The sequence below is a fragment of the Pieris brassicae genome, chromosome 1 (assembly GCF_905147105.1).
Source record: "Pieris brassicae chromosome 1, ilPieBrab1.1, whole genome shotgun sequence".
Lineage (NCBI taxonomy): Eukaryota > Metazoa > Arthropoda > Insecta > Lepidoptera > Pieridae > Pieris > Pieris brassicae.
Genome location: NC_059665.1, coordinates 12,585,724 through 12,607,897, shown reverse-complemented (window position 1 = coordinate 12,607,897; position 22,174 = coordinate 12,585,724). Strand labels below are relative to the sequence as shown.

General features: G+C 34.9%; 1 protein-coding gene across 3 annotated transcripts; it reads right to left on the bottom strand.

Moving 5' to 3' along the window:
- Positions 1 to 213: 213 nt before the first annotated feature.
- Positions 214 to 18,832, bottom strand: LOC123708103 (protein mesh). Of its 3 annotated transcripts, XM_045658629.1 has the most exons (22): positions 18,410 to 18,832; positions 14,754 to 14,992; positions 14,113 to 14,319; positions 13,735 to 13,893; positions 13,494 to 13,631; positions 13,085 to 13,253; positions 11,972 to 12,229; positions 10,119 to 10,458; positions 8,939 to 9,220; positions 8,728 to 8,860; positions 8,537 to 8,631; positions 8,147 to 8,265; positions 7,707 to 7,858; positions 7,158 to 7,266; positions 6,574 to 6,710; positions 5,781 to 5,910; positions 5,025 to 5,287; positions 3,170 to 3,274; positions 2,905 to 3,013; positions 1,925 to 2,814; positions 878 to 1,023; positions 214 to 687 (listed from the first exon to the last, which is right to left on the bottom strand). In XM_045658629.1, the coding sequence occupies exons 1-22, from the start codon at positions 18,741 to 18,743 to the stop codon at positions 366 to 368; spliced, it is 4,836 nt and encodes a 1,611-aa protein (XP_045514585.1). In that variant the 5' UTR covers positions 18,744 to 18,832; the 3' UTR covers positions 214 to 365. The 3 variants fall into 3 exon arrangements, with proteins under 3 accessions (XP_045514585.1, XP_045514575.1, XP_045514567.1); XM_045658619.1 differs by lacking the exon at positions 1,925 to 2,814 and having other exon boundaries at positions 878 to 1,031; XM_045658611.1 differs by lacking the exons at positions 214 to 687; positions 878 to 1,023 and having other exon boundaries at positions 1,626 to 2,814.
- Positions 18,833 to 22,174: the final 3,342 nt, after the last annotated feature.

Genomic DNA, 22,174 nt, shown 5'->3' with positions numbered 1-22,174 from the left:
AATTATGTTAGTTTGAAATCTTACTAATTCGGGTAATAACCAAAAATATATAAACTGACAATACCAACAACCATTGGTGACAATAAAATGTTAAATGTACGAAAAATACGAAGTTTCAAAGTAACAAATATTGTAATAAAACTTTTTTTCAGATTTAACCGCGATTTTCATATATTATATAAATTTATTGAACTTTTTGAGTTTTTTTACCAATGGTGATAAGCGTTTATATCATTTTATTTAGTTTGATTCAAATGTGTAGTAATAATAGCAATAATAATTATTTTTAATTAGAAGTAGACAATAATATAATATAAAAAGTCATACGTTAAGCTAAAGTAATGTTAAAGTTATAACTATAAATTTTAATTTATTTCCGTTTCGCCACTCCATTGGCTTCCTGGCTGTTGAATGTTTTGCAAGGGTTGTGGTCTGTTAGGAGTAAAAGTCTGCTGAGGACCTTCGGGATACCGCTGAGGTTCCTGGACGAACGCCTGAGGCGATTCTGAAGCGTATTCCTGAGGTGATTCCTGATAGCCTTGGTATCCCTGAGGTTGTTGTCCGTAAGCGTAACTTTGCATGGGCTCTGTGGGCTCAGGACTGTCTTCAGTCACGTCTTTTTTGTAAGGAATTGAATCATCATCAGAGTTAATTTTGACAGATTCATCTGGATCAATTTGACGAGTCCTGAAAATATAATTATAACATTATTATTTATAAAAACGTTTGGACAATTTTATCACCTGGAGTGGTTTAGTGCTATAAATGTTACGTTGGGACCAGATTTTTTGAGTTGTCGTTGAAGCAGCAAATCCTTGTATTTGGAAACGCCTAGAACCTAACCCGCTAAATGGCTTCAATAACAAACATATCTCACTTTTCTAGATAAGCAAGTTCCTCTTTCTCCTCTTCCTTCTTTCTCAGTAGGATTCTCCATCCAATACAGATCATGATGATAGCGATTGGTACCATCACAGCACTAATAATTCCCCATGTGGCACCGAGGGTCCTTTGTGAGTACTCCTGGTTACCTGAGGACGATAAATTAGCAAATGCATGAGCACTTATAAAATCATGTGTTTTATTATAATGAAAATTAAAGTACGACCTAAAAGAATAGCTATGAGATCTATGAGACTTATGAGAATGACCTAATCTAAGTCCACGCCATTTAAGAACGAAGAAGAAGAAGAATTTATTTTTAACTTTATTTTTGATCAAATTAACAAATAATAGTTATTGTTAATATTAATAAATTTGGAGTAAATAAATTTAATTTAGAATAAATTAAGTTCCATTCATTAAAATGTATATAATGGAATGACATTTATTTAAATTGACTTTACTTCGAAATGTTTGTTCTCATGTGTAATGTCCTATACTACCTTTTAAGCAATTTTATCTAGATACAAATCTGTAACTCACCTCATAATATGCCCCCAATTTCTTTGTTTACATTCAGATAAATGATAAGAAAGCAAGTATCAAGTATGGGTACTAATAAAAGAACCACATGACCGAGAAAATTTCTATTCAAACTTGATCCTTGCTTTCTTATAAGAGATATCGTCATAGTGAAATTATTCTACCGTAGGAACAGAAATTCTCTCGCTCTGTGTTAGTCAAATTTTTAAACAGTTTATTATATTTTACATATTGATAAAATTTCAAAAACATTAACAACATCACTGAGGAACATCACACTATGATTCTAGATTAGTACAAGTGCATAATAAAATTAAATCTTGCATCAACAATTATCTAAGCCAATCTCCAATTGTCATACTTGGCTTCCTATAATTATACTAAATTAGGCTTAATGTTATTTGTTCAGTGGGATGGAACTACATAAAAACTATACCATAGTAGACTTACTACTAAATGTAGGCAATTCTGAAGTTGGTGGATCAATTAATGTTTCAACAGATTTGCCTCTTTGTGGTGGAAGAGTAAATGTTTTAATTTCAGTTGCCGGAGCACTCTTTGGAGGCTCTGGTAATCCAGGATTATTGTAAGTATTCCTTGGACTAATATCGGATGTCGGACTTATAGGGGGCGAATAGATTTCAGAATAAGTAGGTGAATAATGAGATGAAATAGGACTAATTTGCCCATCATATTTAGGGGAATATGGATCTTCCGATTCCTTTGTAGAATATCCAGACTCACTGGGAAGAACACGCCGTCCAGTTTGACGAGGCTTCAGGAACTCTATATCCTTAGCTGGGCGGGTAAGTGTTGAATCTCTATTAGACTCAGAGTCAGATGGGGATGTTATTGATAATAAGTCTTCCTCAGATAAATCCCAAGGTTTCTCAGGGAATTCAACTTCTGGAGCATTTGGTAAAGGTTCATTAGTTCTATAAGTCTTATCGTAACCTCTGCGTTTTTTTAAACTAGACGGTTTATCAGATTTATTGGAATCACTTTTGTTTGAGTCAGTGTAGCCTATGCCAGATGTTTCACCATCTAAGGGTTCGTTGGGAGGAGGTGGGGCTGATCTACCTATAAGGGGTTTAATAGGTTCTTCTGTTGGGGTGCCCGGTGTTTTTGGTTTATCTGAATACTGACTATGTAAAGTTGATGATTTCATTGTATCGGTGATGTTCCCCATTGAGTGTGATCTAAGACTAAGACGGGATGCGGATTTCGATCGCGGTATATTTTCGAAGCGGAAGCCTTCTTTGCCTTCTGATTTGGGTTTGTAATAGCACCAAAACCAGCAAAGGCAAATTAGCAGAGCCAACGGTACAATAATTGCCACTATGATGCCCCAGGTAAGGAACAGCGTTTGTTGTGAGTATTCCTGGTTACCTGGTATTAGAAGTATTTTTAAGTATTGTTAGAGACTATGTAAATCAAAACTAAAAAGTATTGCTCAAAAGAATATTTTAAAAGACTCACGTAAGCATTCAGTGTATCCGTAGTCGGGAAGATTCCATCTGCCGTTTTCTTCGCAAACTCTGCGCTTGTCTCCGGTTAATATGAAGTTTTGATTACATTCGAAGTTTACCTAAAGAATGAAATTTAACGCTTAATTTTTAATCGATTTACTAATTTATAACAGAGTCTATAATGAATAAAATTTGCTAGTTTTGTTACTGAACCTCAGCCTTTAACCACAAAGTTAAACTTTGGAACACGAAGACAGAATCTATGAAATATTTACCCTTGTTCCAGGCGTAAAGAAGAAGTTACTCTTTCGTCCAAACCGAGGTGTTTCCAGAATACCGCAACTGATAACTCGCCGTGCATTGGTTTCCTTGATATTAGTCTAAAACAAAATAATATACTCAGTAACAATTTTCATCACAGAAATGCAATTTTCATTGCAACGGTCCGTGAGAAACTGAATTTTAAAGCATTCGTATAAAACCTTGATGAAGCACCATAATTAAGAGAACAATGGGAGTCGTCTGATATATTCAAAGGACAATTAAATGTGTGTCATGGTATCAATTTACATAACGTAAAAATACAAATGCCTTTGGAAAATTTATGGGTTATAGAAGAGCAATATTAGCCTAGTCACACCATGTCCCACATAATCTCCACCATAAAGCAATTCGCCACTGTTTGTTTTTAAATGTTGGCTGTGCAATGGACTTTTTATTAGAGGTTCAGAAATAGCTGATCGGCCGATTAACACCAGTCTTGAAAGTAGTATGACAAAAAATATTTAATAAAGTTTTGGTGTCATAATGTCTCGTAAGTTATATTTTTATTTATTTTATTTATTTATCTAGTTCATAGTTTGTTTTGCGTACCATTCCACTGCGTTGTTATAAAATTAAACTAAAAAACTTTATTCCATTCGTGTTAGTAATTTTTAAATTAAAAAAATCGTTTTACGAGAATTCTCCTAAAACGCAATGGCCTATAACGATGTCCAGTTCTACCGCTGCCTACTCCTTACATCCCAAAGAAATCTAATTGGGTGTGATCATTTTTACTGAAACTGGATCGACGTCATGTCGTAGAATATTAAAGTGTGGCTAATTAACGTATTTAAGTAAATCGGTAAGATATTTATATTTAACATGCCTTAACGACCTTAGATGATTCATTCAATGATAATTTCAACAAATTGCGTAGATGACAGTAAAGATTTTCCCACGTTCAGTAATGAACAGTGTACGCATGAGGTAATAATGCTAAGTTCATTATTACCTCATGCGTACTCTGCGTGTTACTCTGCTTAAGTTCGGCCCAGGGTTCGAATTCCATCGAGAATCATATATCGTTATTGAGCGAAAGCATTATACGGATACCCAATATGGGCGGATAAGTTAAACCGGCACAACAAAACTCGTCTCAGGCAGTCCCATAGAGCAATCGTAATTAGGGTCGTGAGGGCGGACCGCACTCTTGCACCTCGAAGCAAACGCCTTGAGCGAAGTTTATTGGAAATAAAAAGCCCCAATTTACTACAGTTGCGTTAATAATTGGAGTTGGGCCAATTCAAATAATCATAGTTTCTCTATCATCAAAGTCAGAAGTCAAAGTCAATAATCATTTATTCATATAGGTAACACAATGTACACTTATGAACGTCAAAAAAAAGAAATATACATTAGATGCTTCTAATTTTACATTGACTGCCAGTTCTCTAATCAAGGGCGTAGAACGGAAGAGAAGAACTGACAACAAACCCTAAGCCACTCATCTTATTAATCGCCAAGTTTTTTTTGTTTTACACAACGTTTGTAAGGAGCTGCAACCATTACACCATGTTCCACATGACATCTTAAGTAATAAATAATAATGAAATAATTTGAAAACAAAGATTTGTCTCAGATTGTCAAAGATCCATGGTGAAATAGGAGCACGCACTTACATTACTCGTGGGAGGCAAATGCATAGTCGAAAGTCGAAGTAGCACCCGTTCACGGGTATGACGCATGGCCAGCCATCGACCCCCTCGCATGGCTTTTTGTTAGATAAATAATTTTTTTTTTGTATATTAATAGAAGTATAAAAACCAAATATAATATAATCTTTGCAAATCCAAGGACGCTACTTACAATAGATGCCAAATAATTCTTCGTAAATTCAGCCATGTCTCTGTTCAGGGTCATTCCATAGTCATATCGACACTGATAAGAATCTTGGCATATTTCTATAGCTCTTGCGACATCTTGCGAACGGTTTGCTGGTAAGAAGTTGGCTGGTTCCTTTATAAAGTTCGGTATGAATTGGTTATCGTTGTAGTAAGCTGCTGTTCGTCCGTATTCACGTGTAAACATTGCGACTCCTATATCTTTTTGTTCTCGATCCGTGAGTTGCCCTGGAATAGTTAAAATGTTTATTAACAGGTTAGAAACACATTAAACTTGGGAGACTGAAGTAAACAAGGAACAATGAAAAATTCCTGTGAATTGAAACCAATCTACTGGGTAGAGATTTGAATAATGTCAAAACGTGTCAAACAAAACAACGGAGATCAGCATTTTTAGTAATATTAGTTTTTTTTAATACCTAGAAAACTAAGGCTTGTAAATCTATATATCTATACAGATAGATAAAAATGAATATAATTTATGATGTCAAATCACGTTTTTGGTTTTTTTTATGTTAATAAAGCTTAATAATTTAAAGTAATTATATTGAGCTGTTTTTCTTTAAAATAATTTTCAAAAAACTAACTCGTCCAAATATGCCGCAATTCGTCTATTATGAATTAGTTACATACCATTATCACCATTGCTTAAAGCTTTCAGAAGAAGGACCAACCTCCCATTTTGAATATTGCATGTTCAGAAATTTTATGTTACACTTACAATATTGAGCAAACTCTCGATGTGCACTTTGGAAGTTGTTGAGATCGACAGTTGCCAAACTTCCATCCGGTTTCATGAAGTCGTCGTTGATATCCAGTGACCAATTTCCAAATAATCCTCGAGTTCGATTCTATAACAATTCGTTTGAAATACTAGAAGTTATATTATTAAAGAATTGTTACATAATTAAATGAACAACCTTTTAAAGCCGTTCCTAAGTTATTCGGTTTAAAATCGGTAAATAAAAATCCACAAGATATATTAAAATCAAGTTAACAGTTTAGACATTCAAACATTACTGATACTGATTGTTTGTTTATGCATTACAGTACACTACATAAAGCACTTTCAAATGTACCAATAGGTTTCAATATATCTTTCAAAATACATGACAATTGCTGTGATTATAAAATTTACAAAAAATAAGAAAATCACTTCAGAAATACTCATTCACTTATGCAGTGTGCCCCAACCTTCTTTGTGTCATGTCCCCCACTTTAGCCTTTCTAAAAGTCTTATGTCGGTACATAAGACTAATAACATATAACATACATCATTTAAATATAAGAATTGAATTTTTCACTTAATCTTAAAACTTAATAGGAAATCGCTAGAAAATTGTTATCGAAACATAGTAAGTAAATTAAAAAAAACATAATGAAACACGTCTAGTCCATTTCCGAATTTCCCCCCTTTAGAATCAATTATCCATGGTCTAATGCTAATAGGTGATTAACAATTCTTTTTCTATTGATTATTTCACTATTACTTACGATTTAATAATAAGCCTTACCATATAAGTCCAAGGGAGATATACTCTGGAAGTCATGTAGCCTTTATTCTCAACAACCTCGACACCAGCCCCGGAAGAAAACATAATAACGATTTCCGATTGGTTGAGAATGTACATGGGTTGATACACTGTCACACCTGAGAAAGAAAGATTTTAATAACCACGAGACATTTATGTTAGCATGGATAACAATTTCAATTGCCAGTACTCTGTAACGTCTAACAGCGATGATAGTCACATCATTAGGATTGAGATTTTATGCCGCGTGATGCCAAGATGACATAAGCATGTTGGTTATTGAATAAACTACATCGAAATTGCATACAAAACGTCGGGGTACAGCTGCCGCTGTTGGAAGTTACAGAGTTGTCATGCACGTATCAGGTGAACAGAATGCTTCGTACTGAAGAGATTGTTTGAATGCGCTAATAATAATGGTTTGCATTGAAGAATTATTTTTATGTTGGATAATTTATCAATGAGGGATATATAACATCTATATACGAGCGAGGACACAGGGGAAACGGCTGGGCAGAACTAGTGTTCGAATAAAACGGTAATTAATTGCTGTTATGTTTATTTACCTGGAAAGTATTGAACTCGAAGAGCTGGCCGGTCGAAGAAGATACGTTTCCCATCAGCGAAGACATCTAAACGATAGCGCCATTGTGAGTGCTGTGGCCGAAGACGCACCTGTTGGATGGAAAAATATAAATGAGTTTTCTGTTTAGATATACATCACCATTTATTAAATACGGCGAGGAAATGCCAGTAATGAAGGTACACTGCCACAGGGACCAAACTTTTTAATTTTCTATTTATCAATTTTAAATTATTATGATGTAATGTAATTAATAAGTAAGGTTAAGAATATTGTAAATACTGTATATTTGTGTGTTGAAAATAAATTATAATTTTAAGACTTTAAAATCCTTAATAAAGTAACATATGTTAGTCTCGACGATAAGGAATGAAACACGCCACTGTTACATCTTCCTTTTTCCATTTTTAATTCTCCAGTTTCAAAATAATATCTAACTAATGATTAAATCTTGTATCGGCTGTTAGAGACATTCGGCAACTTAATCAACCTGACCATTAAATACTGAAACGTATTTCAATTAATGACTTACTTCAATAGGAACTGAATTATTAGAAGCGGAGACAATGGATGTTATATGCGTAGCGTTAACTGGCCCGTATATGTTCCTTGATACTTGCTCAAATCGTCCTTGAACATCCAATTTTAACTGAGGTTCATCAACCCTAACCAAGACGTATTCACCTGGAACGACATGACTATTAGATTGATTCGAGGATCAGTGAGGTCGCTCTGTGAAACCTGCAGAGTGCCCAAGAGGCTTCTGTGCTTTTGGAAGGAGTGAGGCTGGCTTAGTTAGCCAGGACTTTACGCTCAACGGACCTCCTCCTTGACAGTCCAAGTGAGGAAACTGAGTCCACAATTTAGGCTTGCAACTTCTGTTTACGATGCGCTCACGATTTCTTTAAAATGTTAATTTAACATTTAGTTTGTTAACGACAACGTGTTTAAAACTAAAGATTTATTTATTACCTTTTCCATTGAATGTGTACTGAAGATCATCAAACGTCACAATGTGAGGATCACCGAATACACCAGCGACTCCTGGCGACTGATAAGCAACACAATCTTGTGAGGGACGGCGTTCGAATCTAAACAAGTGGAAAGACTTTTTAGTTTTAGAGAAATTAATAAGATACAGTAGTACGCGCGGTTAACAAACAAGATACGCGATAAAGAAATTGAATCAAAATTGGTAAAAATTATGTGAAAACAAAAGTCTCTCGGTGACTCCTGATAAGTAATGGAAACTTCGAGTCCGAAAAAGTCGCGTTAATGATTGTTAAAGGAGTTTAAAAAAAATGAATAACATGCTATGTTAAAGTTAACTGATCATAGCTAAATCAAACGTTTTTGTATTACCTGAAGGTCTCACAGCCTACAGCCTGCTCTTCCTGCCACATACAGCATTGGTAGAAGGGAATCATATCATGGAACCAATGAGATAAAGAAGGCACCTAAAACATAATGTATGATAGGGTTACTTCGTTTAGTTTTTTATTTACACCTACTCAAAAATATTTGTAAGTGTATGGGTAAACTAAAATGGTTACCTTATTAGCCTCGTTGTAGGGAGTGAAACCGAAGTCGTGTGATCTATGTGGTCTGGAACCCCACATTTGATCGTACGACAACATTAGGAATCCATTCTTGTCGTAACAACATTGTTGACCTGATCCTTCAGGACTGAAACACGTATTTCATTTTCATATTCATTTAAAAAAAATGAATAAATATTACGATATTAGTTTAGGTATTAATTACCTCGGGGATGCGCTCCTAACACAATGTATAGCACCCCAGTGGTATCTACAAGTGGGATTGGTATCTTTGTCGCAACTTGGGTCTGGTAAAAATCTTCCTTTATCCAAAAGAGCATGCTCCATAGTACAGGGACAGACCCAAACTTGGGATGCAAAGTTCTTCAAGAAACGGTCATTTCTCAGCCAGTTATTACATAAAGAGTTCGCCCACCGTTGACCGTACAGCCTTTCCCATTGGGGAGCAAAGTACCAACCGAGTGGTATTGGTCTACTCCATAGTACTCTGAAAAGATACGACAATGGATGAGTATGTATGAGGAATTTCACTCAAGTGCTTATTGGTCAAATGTACACGTTATATGCTATTACTAATTACGGGGACGGATAAAAGGAGTGAGATCAGTCCTTTAGTTAAAACTTCAGACTTAATGAGACAATTACATAATTTAGTTTAATACTTTTTACTCGCCCGATCGTCACATTTTTTGTGAGTCGCTGTTTAGTTTTACTTTATGTCAGTCGTATATTTATTTTGATTAGACCTTTTCGTTAATAGTTACGTCCACAATTTATAATTTTATAGTGAGAGTTTTGTGCGTTTTGTGACCTATTGTGAGGCAAGTTTGATCAGTGTTAGTCTAACCTCTCATAATATTCCCAAACTAATACAAATCCTTACGACGGACAATTGTGTGCTTTTCTTCTTAATAAGGATACATCGTAACAAGGTATGTGCTCAGGATTTATTAGTTTAGTATAAACAATGTATCGAAGGACACCGAACCGTTCTTTGTGGTACAGGAATATAAAAATTACATATAATAGTAACCGTATAAATATGATATATAAATTACAAGGTTAAAACACTTAGTTCTTTAATTTTATTACCACGAGAATTAATTACATAATTTATCTAAGGTTGTTGTTTAGTTTATCGCGTACCTTGCGGCATTAATAGGCAAGTAGCACCTTCTGTGACTGACACACACCGTCGACCTTTTAGGTTTAAGGCATGCCGATTTCCTCACGATGTTTTCCTTCACAGTACAAGCATACAACATTGATTGTAAGTTGATGTACTGCCGGGGATCGAACCAACGACCCCAGGCATGAGATTTGCACGTTGAAACCACTTGGCCATCACTGCTCTTTTAAAAAACTTTACCATAGTAAATACTTACGGAGAAATAGAAACGCCCTTATAAACTTCTGGAGTCGTCAAATTGATTTGTAAGAACCCAAATTGCATATCATTGTGAATAAGATTATCTCTATTCCTGAAGTTTTGGGGGTTGATTACGTATTCTCCTGTATTAGCCACTCCTACTTCTATCATGTCAATGAATTCCAATTGAGGCCTGATAGTGACTTCCTTATATCCCCACAACCCTATTTGCAGCTGAACGTTCAGATTGCTTGTTAAGTTAAATCGATCCCAGGTTATGCGGACTTCGGGAGGATACCTCTCGTGGACGGCATTGTCGGTGAAGAAGATTTTCTCCTGAGCTGTTGCGGGTGTCTCTGAAATTATCAAACACATTTATAGAAAGAATATCTTAACATTAAAGACATACAATATCAATTTATTTTTGTATTAACTACTATATGCGAGATAGAGCAATGTTGGTTTAGCGGCTTCAGCGTGCGACTCTTATCCCTGGGTTCGATCTCCGGCTGTCCACCAGTAGACTTTCTTTCTATGTCTGCATTTAACTTACTATCGAACGGTGAAAGAAAGCCTCTTGCTTAAACCTAAAAAGTCTGTGTCAGGCACAGGAGGCTGATCACCTACTTGCCTAATTAGATTGACAAATGATCATGAAACAGATACTGAAATCTGAGGCCCCGAGGTAAAAGTGTGACCTGTTTTAGTGTTACATCTACATCTATAGTTGTATAAGCATGCGTGTAATGTGAGTAATTTGATGGGTATATTTATTACTATGTAATTGAGTGTGTTGCAATTTTTTTATTTCTTATTACTATTTTTTTAATTATTAATCCTACAGCTAACATAAATTATATATAAAAACAAACAATTGCACTTAAATATAGCCAAAGATGGAATACATAATATTTACAAAAAAGTTCAAACATTTACGAAATCAATAAAAATAATAAATACTTTTAACTAAGTAATTCTTGGGTAACACTGAAAATGTTTAGAACGGGGCAGTTAGAAACATTGCTAGTGAAATGGTTTTTGGAATTGTCATTTTAGAACTTTTTGGTAACCTAATGTAGTAGATTGCATTCATTTGTCATTTGTTTTTGTGAATTGGCGGCTGAGGGACGTCCTTTAACAGCGACTACTGAAGATAACATCAGTACTGTGCGACGCATCATAGAGGAAGATAAGAGAGTGACCTAACAGCAGATACGGGCAATCCTAGGCATTGGTATGAGTCTAGTTAAAAAATATTGCACGAACATTTAGGCGTCAGGAAGCTTTGTACCAGATGAGTTTACTATACTTTAACCGACGATCAGAAACGCCTTCGCATGGACTGGTGAATATTTGACTATGGCAGGTGTCGAGATAATGAGTCATCCGCGATACAGTTCTGACCTGGCGCCCTGTGACTTTCATTAATACTAACTAAAGATAAAATTCGAGGTATTCGCTTTACGAGAAGTAATGGAAGTAATGTAAATGCCATAGAAGCGAAACCCCCTAAGGAAGCATGGGCCTACTGCTTTTCTCAGTGGTTCCATCGAACGCGACGATGTGTAAAGAGGAACGGAGATTACTTCGAAAAACAATAAAAGTATTGGGAACTACCTACATGTTTTACATTTTCTAAAAAAAAAACAGTATTTTTATTTTGATGTGTTAGAGTAAGAGTGAAGGTATGTAATGTATATATGTATCTATGTAAGGCATGCTCATGATGCAGGTGATACATCACCGGTATAAATATTCTTAATGCTCCTTCTAACCATATTCCGCAATAGCTTAAACAAGTAAAGGCCTAAATATTGGTCGTTGTATATGCGCGATACAAAACTGATATATATTTATCATTAAACTTACCAACAAAAAACTTTCCTTTCCATTTGAAGGGTTCATTGTTTATAGATATTTCGAATCTTGCATAACCATTGTGGTAAAACATTGGTTGAACACAAATTGCTCTATTCACATCAACGACAGCACCGGGAACGGATTCTGTGTCGAATCTGCAAGTGATTCGATCGTTCGGATTGAAACAGGGGCCTGTTATGTTGACTATTGTACCGCCAAGCATGTTACCGGACTCCGGAGCAAACATTAAAGGCAGGTTGGCACCATCTGTAAAATTAAATAACTTATTTTTACTAAATAGTTTATAAGAGTCCAGTGCATAGGGGTTTTAGTAAAGAGTTCCGTATGAATATGCATTATCTTGTAAAGATACACTACACTCATGACGTCAACACGCAATTCAAGTGAAACAAAGTAAAACCTTAAGGCGAGAGTCGTAGGTTCGCGAATCTTTAAAGTGAAGACCGGCGCACATAGTTGATAAAAACCGCCTTCGAACTGATTCATTCCATTAATGTGAGTTCTTTAACTTGAAATTACTAGGCCGTTTTTCTATGATTTATTAAAGACTAGAGACTTATTCCTTTGTATTCTGCTTATGAAATTAAATTTTCGTAAAACAGCGAAATTCTAAATCTCTAAACACAGTAGAAAACACTCATGTAACGGCAGGATTTTCAATGTGTATATAAGCAAAGATGTTATAAACCTCATTGTGAATATGACTTTACTCAAGTTTTCTTTTTGCTTTGAGCAGTGTCTTAGTGGCTTAAGCTTGCGACCTACATCCCTGATTTCGTAGGTTCAGCGAGCACGAATGAATTATCTTTCTAACAGCATTTAACATTCGCGCGAACGGAGAAAAACCGGCTTGCATTAAACTCAAAAAGTCGACGGCGTGTGTCAGGCTGGAGACTCATACTTGCCTATTAGATTGATAAAAGATCATGAAACAGATACACAAATCTCAGGCCCAGACCTAAGAAGTAGGCCACTGATTTATTTTTCTTTTTGTTATCTTTGCTCTTCTTTTGTTAAGTAACATGAGTCGTTGAGCAAACCATACAGATTATTTAAATAAATAAATGTGTACTGAACTGAGAGTTGTCTAAATAATCTTACCAATATCCTTATTACAAGTTCCCATCAACATGTTTTCGTCGATCCTAAATATATGCCGACCTGGAAAACCATTCGCCCATCCTCTGCCTGTCAGATCTCTAAGTACTGACGCCTGAGAATACGGCTTGTATTCATAACTACGTGTACCGTTACCAGCATTGAAACCAATCTGAAAGGTCACAGTTGTAATATCATCAATATACTCTTCTCAAGCTTAAGGGAAAGAGGGTCACAACATATACGTTCAGACATTAGTAACAGTTTGAGTTTTCTCTTTTGAGCAGAGCGGCATAAAATAAATTAGTACGCTCAAAAATGTGTGTTTGTACAATCATTAAAAAAATATACAAATTCTATAAATGAAAAAGATACTCCTGAAAATAAAATTTACGAATAATAAAATACTTACGTATGCCGGTACACCACCCTCTCCAGTGGTAGTATCACCACCAGCCTCAGTGTGTGAGCTCCAGTTGATTTCAAGGTAGTTAAATATAGCGTATGTAAAAACTTCATCAGTAGCTAAGATCATTTGGAAAGTGTTTGTCTAAAAAGAAAGCTTTTAATGAAATCTATATTCGCGGAATTCGAAATTACTAATAATAATTTGATTTTTCATTATATATACTATATATCTAAAGAGCACATACCATAAAGAGAGAGTTATCTATTCCCCCAGCGAAGGACATGTTTTTCCAAGTGATAGTGATTGCGTGTTTTGGGAAAAATGTCTCAGAACCAATAACACCTTCGCGGATGTCCCAGGTCACTCGTTCCCGCATTTCTACTCCAAGTTGATCAGTCCTTGTCTGAATAATGAAAAGCATTACATACCTTTCCGAATTCTGACATGCGGGAGCCATACTAAGACTCTGACACTTAGATTAATACGAGTGTATACTTTAGTGATAAAATTGTTTATAATAAATATTTTTAAAGTGGCTAATATGCCATCATAGCGGTTCGCATAGCATAGAAGTTAAGTTACTGTTACTAAAAAATGTTAAGTGATTGGAATAGAAGTATACCTGCAAATCTCTATCCATTCTGAAATAAACTCCAGGTCTCCGCTGATCAGGGTCCTCTGGTCGCTGACTTCCAATACGGCATTTGCTGAAGAAGATACCAATGAACGAGGGGTCATTTACAGTAGGCCAATCTCGTACTGGGAAGGAGAGTGGGTAGGTGTAGTGGTCTGGCGGGTCGCTGAAGTAGATATAACCGTTCATGGATAACTGTAAAAAGAAAGAAGCTATAACGCTAGAAAAAATTGTATAATTTTTATGTTACATATTGGGCAATAAACTACCTATAAACTTTCCCCGTTACTGTATTACTATTAAAAAATCCCAGTGGCGCTAGAACCTTTTCAAGTCAGGCCTCAGATTTGTGTATCTTTTTCATGATCATGGTCATGATCCCGTCCCGTCCCATGATCGATTTTTTGCGTCTAAGGCACGGTTTTTTCAGGATGTTTTCTTTCACACATTTCACACCGTTCCAGCGAATGTTAAATGCGTACATAGACAGAAAGTCCATTGGTGCACAGCCGGGGATGGAAACTACGACGCACGCTAGGCCAAGACTGCGTAACACTTAACACTTACTATAAGTTAGAAAAATGTTTGTCTTCTTCAAGACATTTAATAGCTATTCCTTGAACACTTACCCTGGTATAATTAAATCGGAAGCCAAAGAAAGGTAGTTGGAAATTGAAGTTCTTGTGAATTTGTGGGGTAGACGTGTGTATATCACGTTGGTAATCTCCAATGTTCTCGTTGCCCCCCTGGTCGTAGAACCAGTACATGAAGTTACTACGTATTTGCTGCAGCCGCTGCGGCGTGATGACGTAGGGCTGGCCATTGTTCTGGTAACTTACTGAGGGAAGTACTCTGCCATCAATGTGAGCTACAAATATTAAAAGTTTGTTTATATCTCAAATAGTTTCATATGAATTTATGTCACGATTTTCTTAGAGACTAGAGGTGTTAGGGGATAGTCATTATTTCGTAAATATCGATTCAATATGGGATATGGATCTTTTCCGCACTTTCACGCAGTTTTTATTTCTCCATTAATTAAACTTTGTTTTATGTTTCTTATACCCATTACTTAGCAAACATTTTCATACTGGTTTTTGAGTATGTAGTATTTAATAAATTAAGTAAGCTGATATGTATTTCATTCTTATTTATTGTGTAATGTCCATAAAAATTATTATTATTATTAATCTACTGACTTTTATCCCGAGAATCTAATTTATAATTTTAAAATGATTTATAATAAAACAAAAACAGCCTTCAGCGTTACGCATGTTTTTAGAGAAAACATAAAGTAAATTTTAATATTTTTTTGTATCGAATATAAAACGTATGACAAAGTCAAGATTATACTATTTATAATAAAATAAATTTTCTGTATCAAACACTAATCAGTAACGATTCGTTGAAGTTGAACAAACAGTGTTGTTAGGGTATATCAAAGCCAGTCACCGATAACATTGATAGCTTATCGATTCTTCACAAAGCTAGCTTATTTGTAGAAATTCTACCTGTTTAAGTAAATATTATTCAGATAGATAGATATCTTAGATATTTCCCGCGACTACGTGAAATAGGAAACCTTTAGTAATGTCTTTCGTTAACAAAGCTTTTACACATTAAGAAAACACTTTTTAAATGGATTGAAGCTACGTTTTATTATTATAAATTTAATTTCGTCACGGTGACGGGAAACCTTTAGTTGAAAGTACGTATAGACAGCGCACAGTACCTTAAAATACTTTGTGGGGGTGGGATAATATATATTATTATATTTACATCCCAGTTCCATTTCGGCGTCTCGCATGCACGCAAATTTAGGAAATTTACATCAGTTTAGTTACCTAGTTTTGCGTCGATGTGTTCCAATAGCATTTGTCTTCATTATTAGACAAATTCTATACCAAACGAAAGTCTGAAGCCCATAGAATATGCAAACGTAGGACGCCAAAAGCAGGGGGACGCAATTTTAAATGCATTTTAGTGCGTAAAGGACGTCAGAACTGTTCCAGGATATATATACCACACAGTACAACTATTAGTATTTACCTGAGACTAACTCTCAAGTGAATAGCTTTTCAAAGGGGAAACGCTGCCAGCGTCTTCGGAACCTTGCCTAAAGAATCTCCTTTTAATAATATATTTTAGTTATTATATTTTAAAGTTAGTTATTGTTTTTTGTTATATTAATTTATGTTAGCTGTAGGATTACTTTTATGTGTCAGTTATGTTTCCTTTTTAATTAAAAAAAACATCTTAGATGTTTTGTACATATATTTAGAATTAATATCTATTCCTAATTCAATCAGCGTTGTAAATTATGAGATGTCATGGCTCTATTGCAAAAAAATCGCAGCAGATAATCACGTTTATTTCTGATTTCTGTTAAAGTGTACTTATTTGGCATTGCACAAACATATAGAGCAAAATTAAGAGAAGGTATGCAGCGCTGAGTGGGACTGCCTTCTGCCTAAAGGGCATGGAATTTGACGTAACCTAAAATATTGCAAACCTACGATGTTACATTTTTTTCGAAATTGATGAAATAGTTGTACTATTTCAGATATTACAAAAGTCATTGTGCCACGACATATAAGAAATTCGCCTAGGAATCAGGAAATAATGTGATAGCTAATATTTTGTTTGATTTTAAAACCACATACGAAAAATCTTACTCAGTTACGCACTCAAAATACATGACAAATCGATTTGTATTCATGTTTAGATGTACAGAAATTGTTTGCACAATGATTGCGCCCAACGCATTTTTCTGATGTGAGTGAGTCAGTCTGTTATCATAATGATTAAACTATGAATAAGGTACACAGAATTCTATGAATAGCAGGTCTTCTACCCCCTTAAATCGTTTAATTACTTAATTCATTATTAACATGACAGAAAACAAAATAAAATCTAATAAAAAGTTAAGTATAGCCCTTTGGAGTAGAGACTCTTGAACTTGGGGGTTCAAGTGCACAGGGGCTAATAAAAGATTTATGTTGTCCCCTAGTACCGGTGACAATAGAACTGGTGCACAACGAATAAGTATCGCAATACAGTAAGAAAATACTGCCAGCGTTAAAGGGGACCAAACTGTTTGAATTTGTATTTTTCTTTTAAATTATTTTTATGATTACTATGTAGGGTAAGATAATTTTAAGTACTGTATATTTGATTGTTATGTTTAGGTTTAATACAAGAAATATTAGTAAAATAAAGCTCTTTAGTACAGTAGAAGTAGTTTTTGTTTAGCTTCCATTCAAGCAGTTTTATTAATTGAATTTGCAGTATCTAGTATCAGCAAACTATGAAGACAAGTACAGTGGTCTTAATATATTTTATATAAAATGCTTAACAAATTATGCATAAACCAATAAAATTTTAATTGCTTCAAAATCGATTAAGATAAAATTTGCACATACTTTTACGTGATTATAATATACGGGCTTTTAGTCTACTTGATTGACATGAAGTTACGTTTTAAAGGTAGGTTTACCGTACACAGCAAAGCTAATTAGGTGATGATAAGGGCTTTATCAGGGCAGATAAACAAGTACCTAGTATAAAATTTATAACAGTAAAAGAATGATTTCATCGCGAGTATACTCAAGGATAAGATTTTGGGTCAACTTCTTAATGTTCAGTTGAATTTGATGAAGATAGCACATTAAACTAAATAATAAATTTACTAGAGTTTGTTATTTCTCGATGCTGCCTCTTAAATAAAATTCACCTTAGTTGTGATATATAGGATTAGCGTTACATATTATATATGTAATAAGTCATTTGATATTCATTTGTTAGTTTCAGCAATTTTTAACGTAAAGAGTGTTCTTGGACTTTGTGTTCGACTTACTATTTGCCATAAACTTCTACTGCCAAATTGTAAGTTAGCCTCGTTTTTCTAATGTAGTTTTCGATAATTAGCTCAATAAATTTCATTTCGAGCCTAAATTCATCTTAGGTTTCCATATAAAAATGACGCGTAAAGCGACTCATCCATAAAATCATATAAAGAAGGCATTACTGGAAACAAACTATTCAATATGTATTTATTATTGAGTAAGTGTAACGCAGAACACTATTTAAGATGACTCATCATTTGAGTCATTGACGTACCTGCACTTGCAAGTTTTAAATCATTAAAGTATTGTAATGATAAATTACTTCAATGCTTACTATTCGTCTGATCAAAATGAAAAACGTTAATCCTGTTAGCTCCCTTTGTTCCATAACAAAGATGACGAGAATTAAGTCATTAAATACTAATGTACATATTTCTTACCATACTCAGTATTAGTTTGAGAGGTAGTTGAGGGTATTAGCATCTGCCTCTCAATCTGAATATCACTCAAATCAACGGCCTCCAAATTATTAGGTACATCTCCAATCAACTCATCTTCTAATAGTTGATATTTGCCGCTTTTTTCTTGTATTGATTCCGCTACTACCTCCACTGCATCATCTACTGGGCTTTCAGATTTATCTTCTACGTCACCTGTTGGGGCCTCTTCAATAACGTCTTCATTAGCAGTTCTTTCCGTTTCACTTACATTGTCCTGTGCAATTACACTAACACTTACTACTAAAACTATTAATGCTAATTTAAAGTTAGCCATTGTTCGACACTTTCACAAATTCATATTATTTGTTATCTTTTTGATAATTTTTGCGGTAACGGCAGGTAGACGAGTATTGTAGTCTATGACTGGAGTGTTGGTACAATGTGTGCCCAATGATATGACGTTATCTGTAGATATGATAAGATAGTAAATAGGAACGCTGGGTGTGCCAAATTCTTTGTTTAATCCTCGTTGTCCTAAACTACTAGTTATTTAATTGTCCTAAACTAAGTAGCAAGTACTTTGGTAAATAATGCATATAACCCAATACATCATATCTGTGACCATTGCACCGATGATTTTGCTTTATGCTTTCGATCTACGACAATTAGAAAAACGCCAAATTAACCAAAAAAAATAGCATAGTTCCTTCAATTTTCGAGCATTTGGACACGTTTATTTGAAAGTTATGGGTCTTAGTGTCTCTTAGGTAGATCTTTATCTAAAAAAGGACAAAGACTAAAAACAGATAGAAAATGTTCTAATGTCTGTGGTAGTTATTAGTTATCGATTTTGATAAGGATTCTAGATAAATTGCCTTATTCGATGCAATAAAATTAGACATAGATCGTAGACTCTAATGTAGTAATTTTGAGGCTTAAAATTGACTAACACACGTATTTCAAAACTAATAATAGAGAATCACGTCATCTTAATTTGAGCACTTCCTAACAGGAAGTAGTGATTAGTCATCAAAGTGTATATCTAATGAATTGACTGGATTCCAATAGGTATGACATTCAATTATCAACTCATCCATAGACCTTCTGAAATAACTCTGATTAGCCCATTTTTAAATCTCTAGTCATGGCGAAGTGTTACGAGCTCATCCTCCAAAGAGATGTGTTGGTTTTCGACCAAGAAATATCCTTTTGTCGTAACTTCTGAATTTATTTGAAGCGCTAAGAAATATACCTCATACAGTCTCAATAAACTTGTAATTTGCATATCACAACATGAAAATCATGTGGAAGAAATAGCCTAACTGGCGTTCTGGGTGTTTTGGATAGGCTTAGCAGTATTTCACTTAGGTACAACGTATGCAAGGCTCACGTACGACCTCAGATGGAATACTGTTCTAATATCTGAGCCGGTACTCCCAAATACCAGCGTCTTTCTATTGACCAAGTTCAGCAAAGGGCTTAACAAATTCTTAATCTTCAATGTATTACTCATATGGCTAGATTCAATTAAATACAAAGACACGTCTCTATCTATATTTAAAGAAAGTATAGTGTTGAAGAACTGTTTGGGTTAGCTGCCTCGTCATCACCGCCGGAGCCGTAATTATTTCAGATTTCATTTGCACCGCAATGCATACACATTTTCTTTTGCGACCCAGCGAATTGTGGAATTGGCTCTCGGTGGAGGTCGTATCTGCCAGCGAGGACCAGAAATTATTTCAAAAGAAAGGTTACTCAAAGGCCGGCAACGCGTCCATTAAAATGGGTGTCCATGGGCTGCGGTGACTGTTTTTTATGACTTTCCAGTACGCTCATTTTCCGGCTTATAAGTAAAGAACTACTGGTGAGGTAACACCTTTTTCGGTCGTCTCTGCGATACGACATTCTCCATAGAAATAGGCTAATAGAATTTTCATAACATTTTTATAAAATACGGTAACACACCAAATTATGGCTTTTTAATCCAGTTTGTTTAATCGGGGGCTAACGTGCAGGAGGCTCACATGATTTTAAGTGATACATGGACGATATCAATGCCAAGGGGCTTTCGATAGTGTTGCCGGCCTTGGACGCAGATATATGTTTTGTTTCAAAGGAATTTATAGGTTACTCATAAAATGACATTTTGTTATTTACGATTACATTATTTGTTATAAAAACTGTACTGTACTAAGTGAAAACAAATACTATGCCTACTACAATATTATCTATGTTAATTTTTCTAAATTACGGATGGGTCTGTCTCCAGAATTAAACATACCTAATTGCAACGTTTTAACTAAATCAGTCATGTATCCCATTTGGACAGAAAGAGCCGGAAAACTAAAATATAAGTAAAAGAGTGGAATTAGCAGAGCAAACGGGCAGGAGGCTCACTCGATATTAAGTGATAATGCCCATGCACACTTTCAACGCCAGAGGGCTCTCGAGTGCGTTGCCGGCTTATGAAAATTGGTACGTTCTTGAAGGAGCCCAATTCGAATTGGTTCGGAAATACTTCAGTGGACAGCTGGTTCCACTGTCCCAATAACGCTTAGTTGTGTGTTCTTATTCTTGACGTCCGTTGATGAAACTCGGCTGCAGGTATTAAGCCGAACAACTCCTCTGAACACTGTCCGTGACGACTAATTACAGACTTACCCTTAACCATATTTAGGGTTTGCAATGTTTAAGATCCTAAAAGTGAGACCGTAAATGAAAATTTATTTATTAACGCCTTCTCATTTTGTGGTAGCAAAATATAGCTTTATTTTAAAATTGAAGTAATGAAATACATGCCACTGCAATTTTTTTTATCTGTTTCTTCAATCGGTCTGAACCGTGGTCAGTAAGGACTATCTGTTTCCACCGGTTCAATCGGGGTTGTACTTGACTAGTTGTACTTGATGTACTAGTTTTACATAAATTTCTTCTATTTTAGGGAACTTCTAGGGAAACGGCAGCTTAATAGTTTTCTTGACTCTTCCTGTGATTTAAATACGTTCTTAGAAAAGATTAATTCAAGAAGTTTTTTCCGTTTTTGCTTAGAATCTTATATTAGTTTTATTAAAATTTATCGTAGATATGCTGTAAATATATATCCACAAATGATATTGATGAATGAAGACATATATTACATGAGGCACCGGTTGTTCATTACAAGCAAACGCATTCACTTTAATTGCCCACGGAAGTAAAAGACTTTATAACCTTTTCTTAAATGCTCGTATCTCCCGATCGATTCAAGTGCACTTAATTGGATTGCTTTTATTATCAACATTCTCTGGTCGTTTCCATTCGCTACAACAACCGTACGGAGTGCAAAACAAACCACACGTCTCCAATCATACCAAGTTTCTTTAATTATTAAGGATTGCGATATATTCCATAATACAGCGTACATTACTCTTTGGGGACGTTGTCACATTTAGCAGTTCTTTATATAGACCGTAATGCATTAGCAATTATAAATCATAATGAATCGGCAACAAACGTTGAGATTTTAGTGCTATTGAAATCGGATATGTGGATGAATTAATTTATATAATTCTGGTTAAAAATCGGAGTCTAATCTGAAAATTAAAGTAATAAACTTTCCCTATTTACATAAAGATTTTGACAATCATTGTATCTATTTCGTAGAATTGAATCAATCAAATGGACTGCAATAGTCGATACCTTGTGTAATCAAAAATAATGTTTAAAGATTGAAATATCTTTGAAAAAACTTTGGAAGTAGTGGTTATTGATATAAATTTATATTAG

Bases quoted from the DNA above. Each gene is read 5' to 3' on its own strand.
- LOC123708103 (XM_045658629.1), bottom strand. From the start codon at position 18,743: ATGGCTAACTTTAAATTAGCATTAATAGTTTTAGTAGTAAGTGTTAGT. The intron at 7,267-7,706 runs GTAAGTCATTAA...TCCATCCAACAG, and splicing joins ATAATTCAGTTCCTATTGAA to GTGCGTCTTCGGCCACAGCA. The intron at 1,024-1,924 runs GTTGAAACATTA...TCAGGTAACCAG, and splicing joins CACCACAAAGAGGCAAATCT to GAGTACTCACAAAGGACCCT.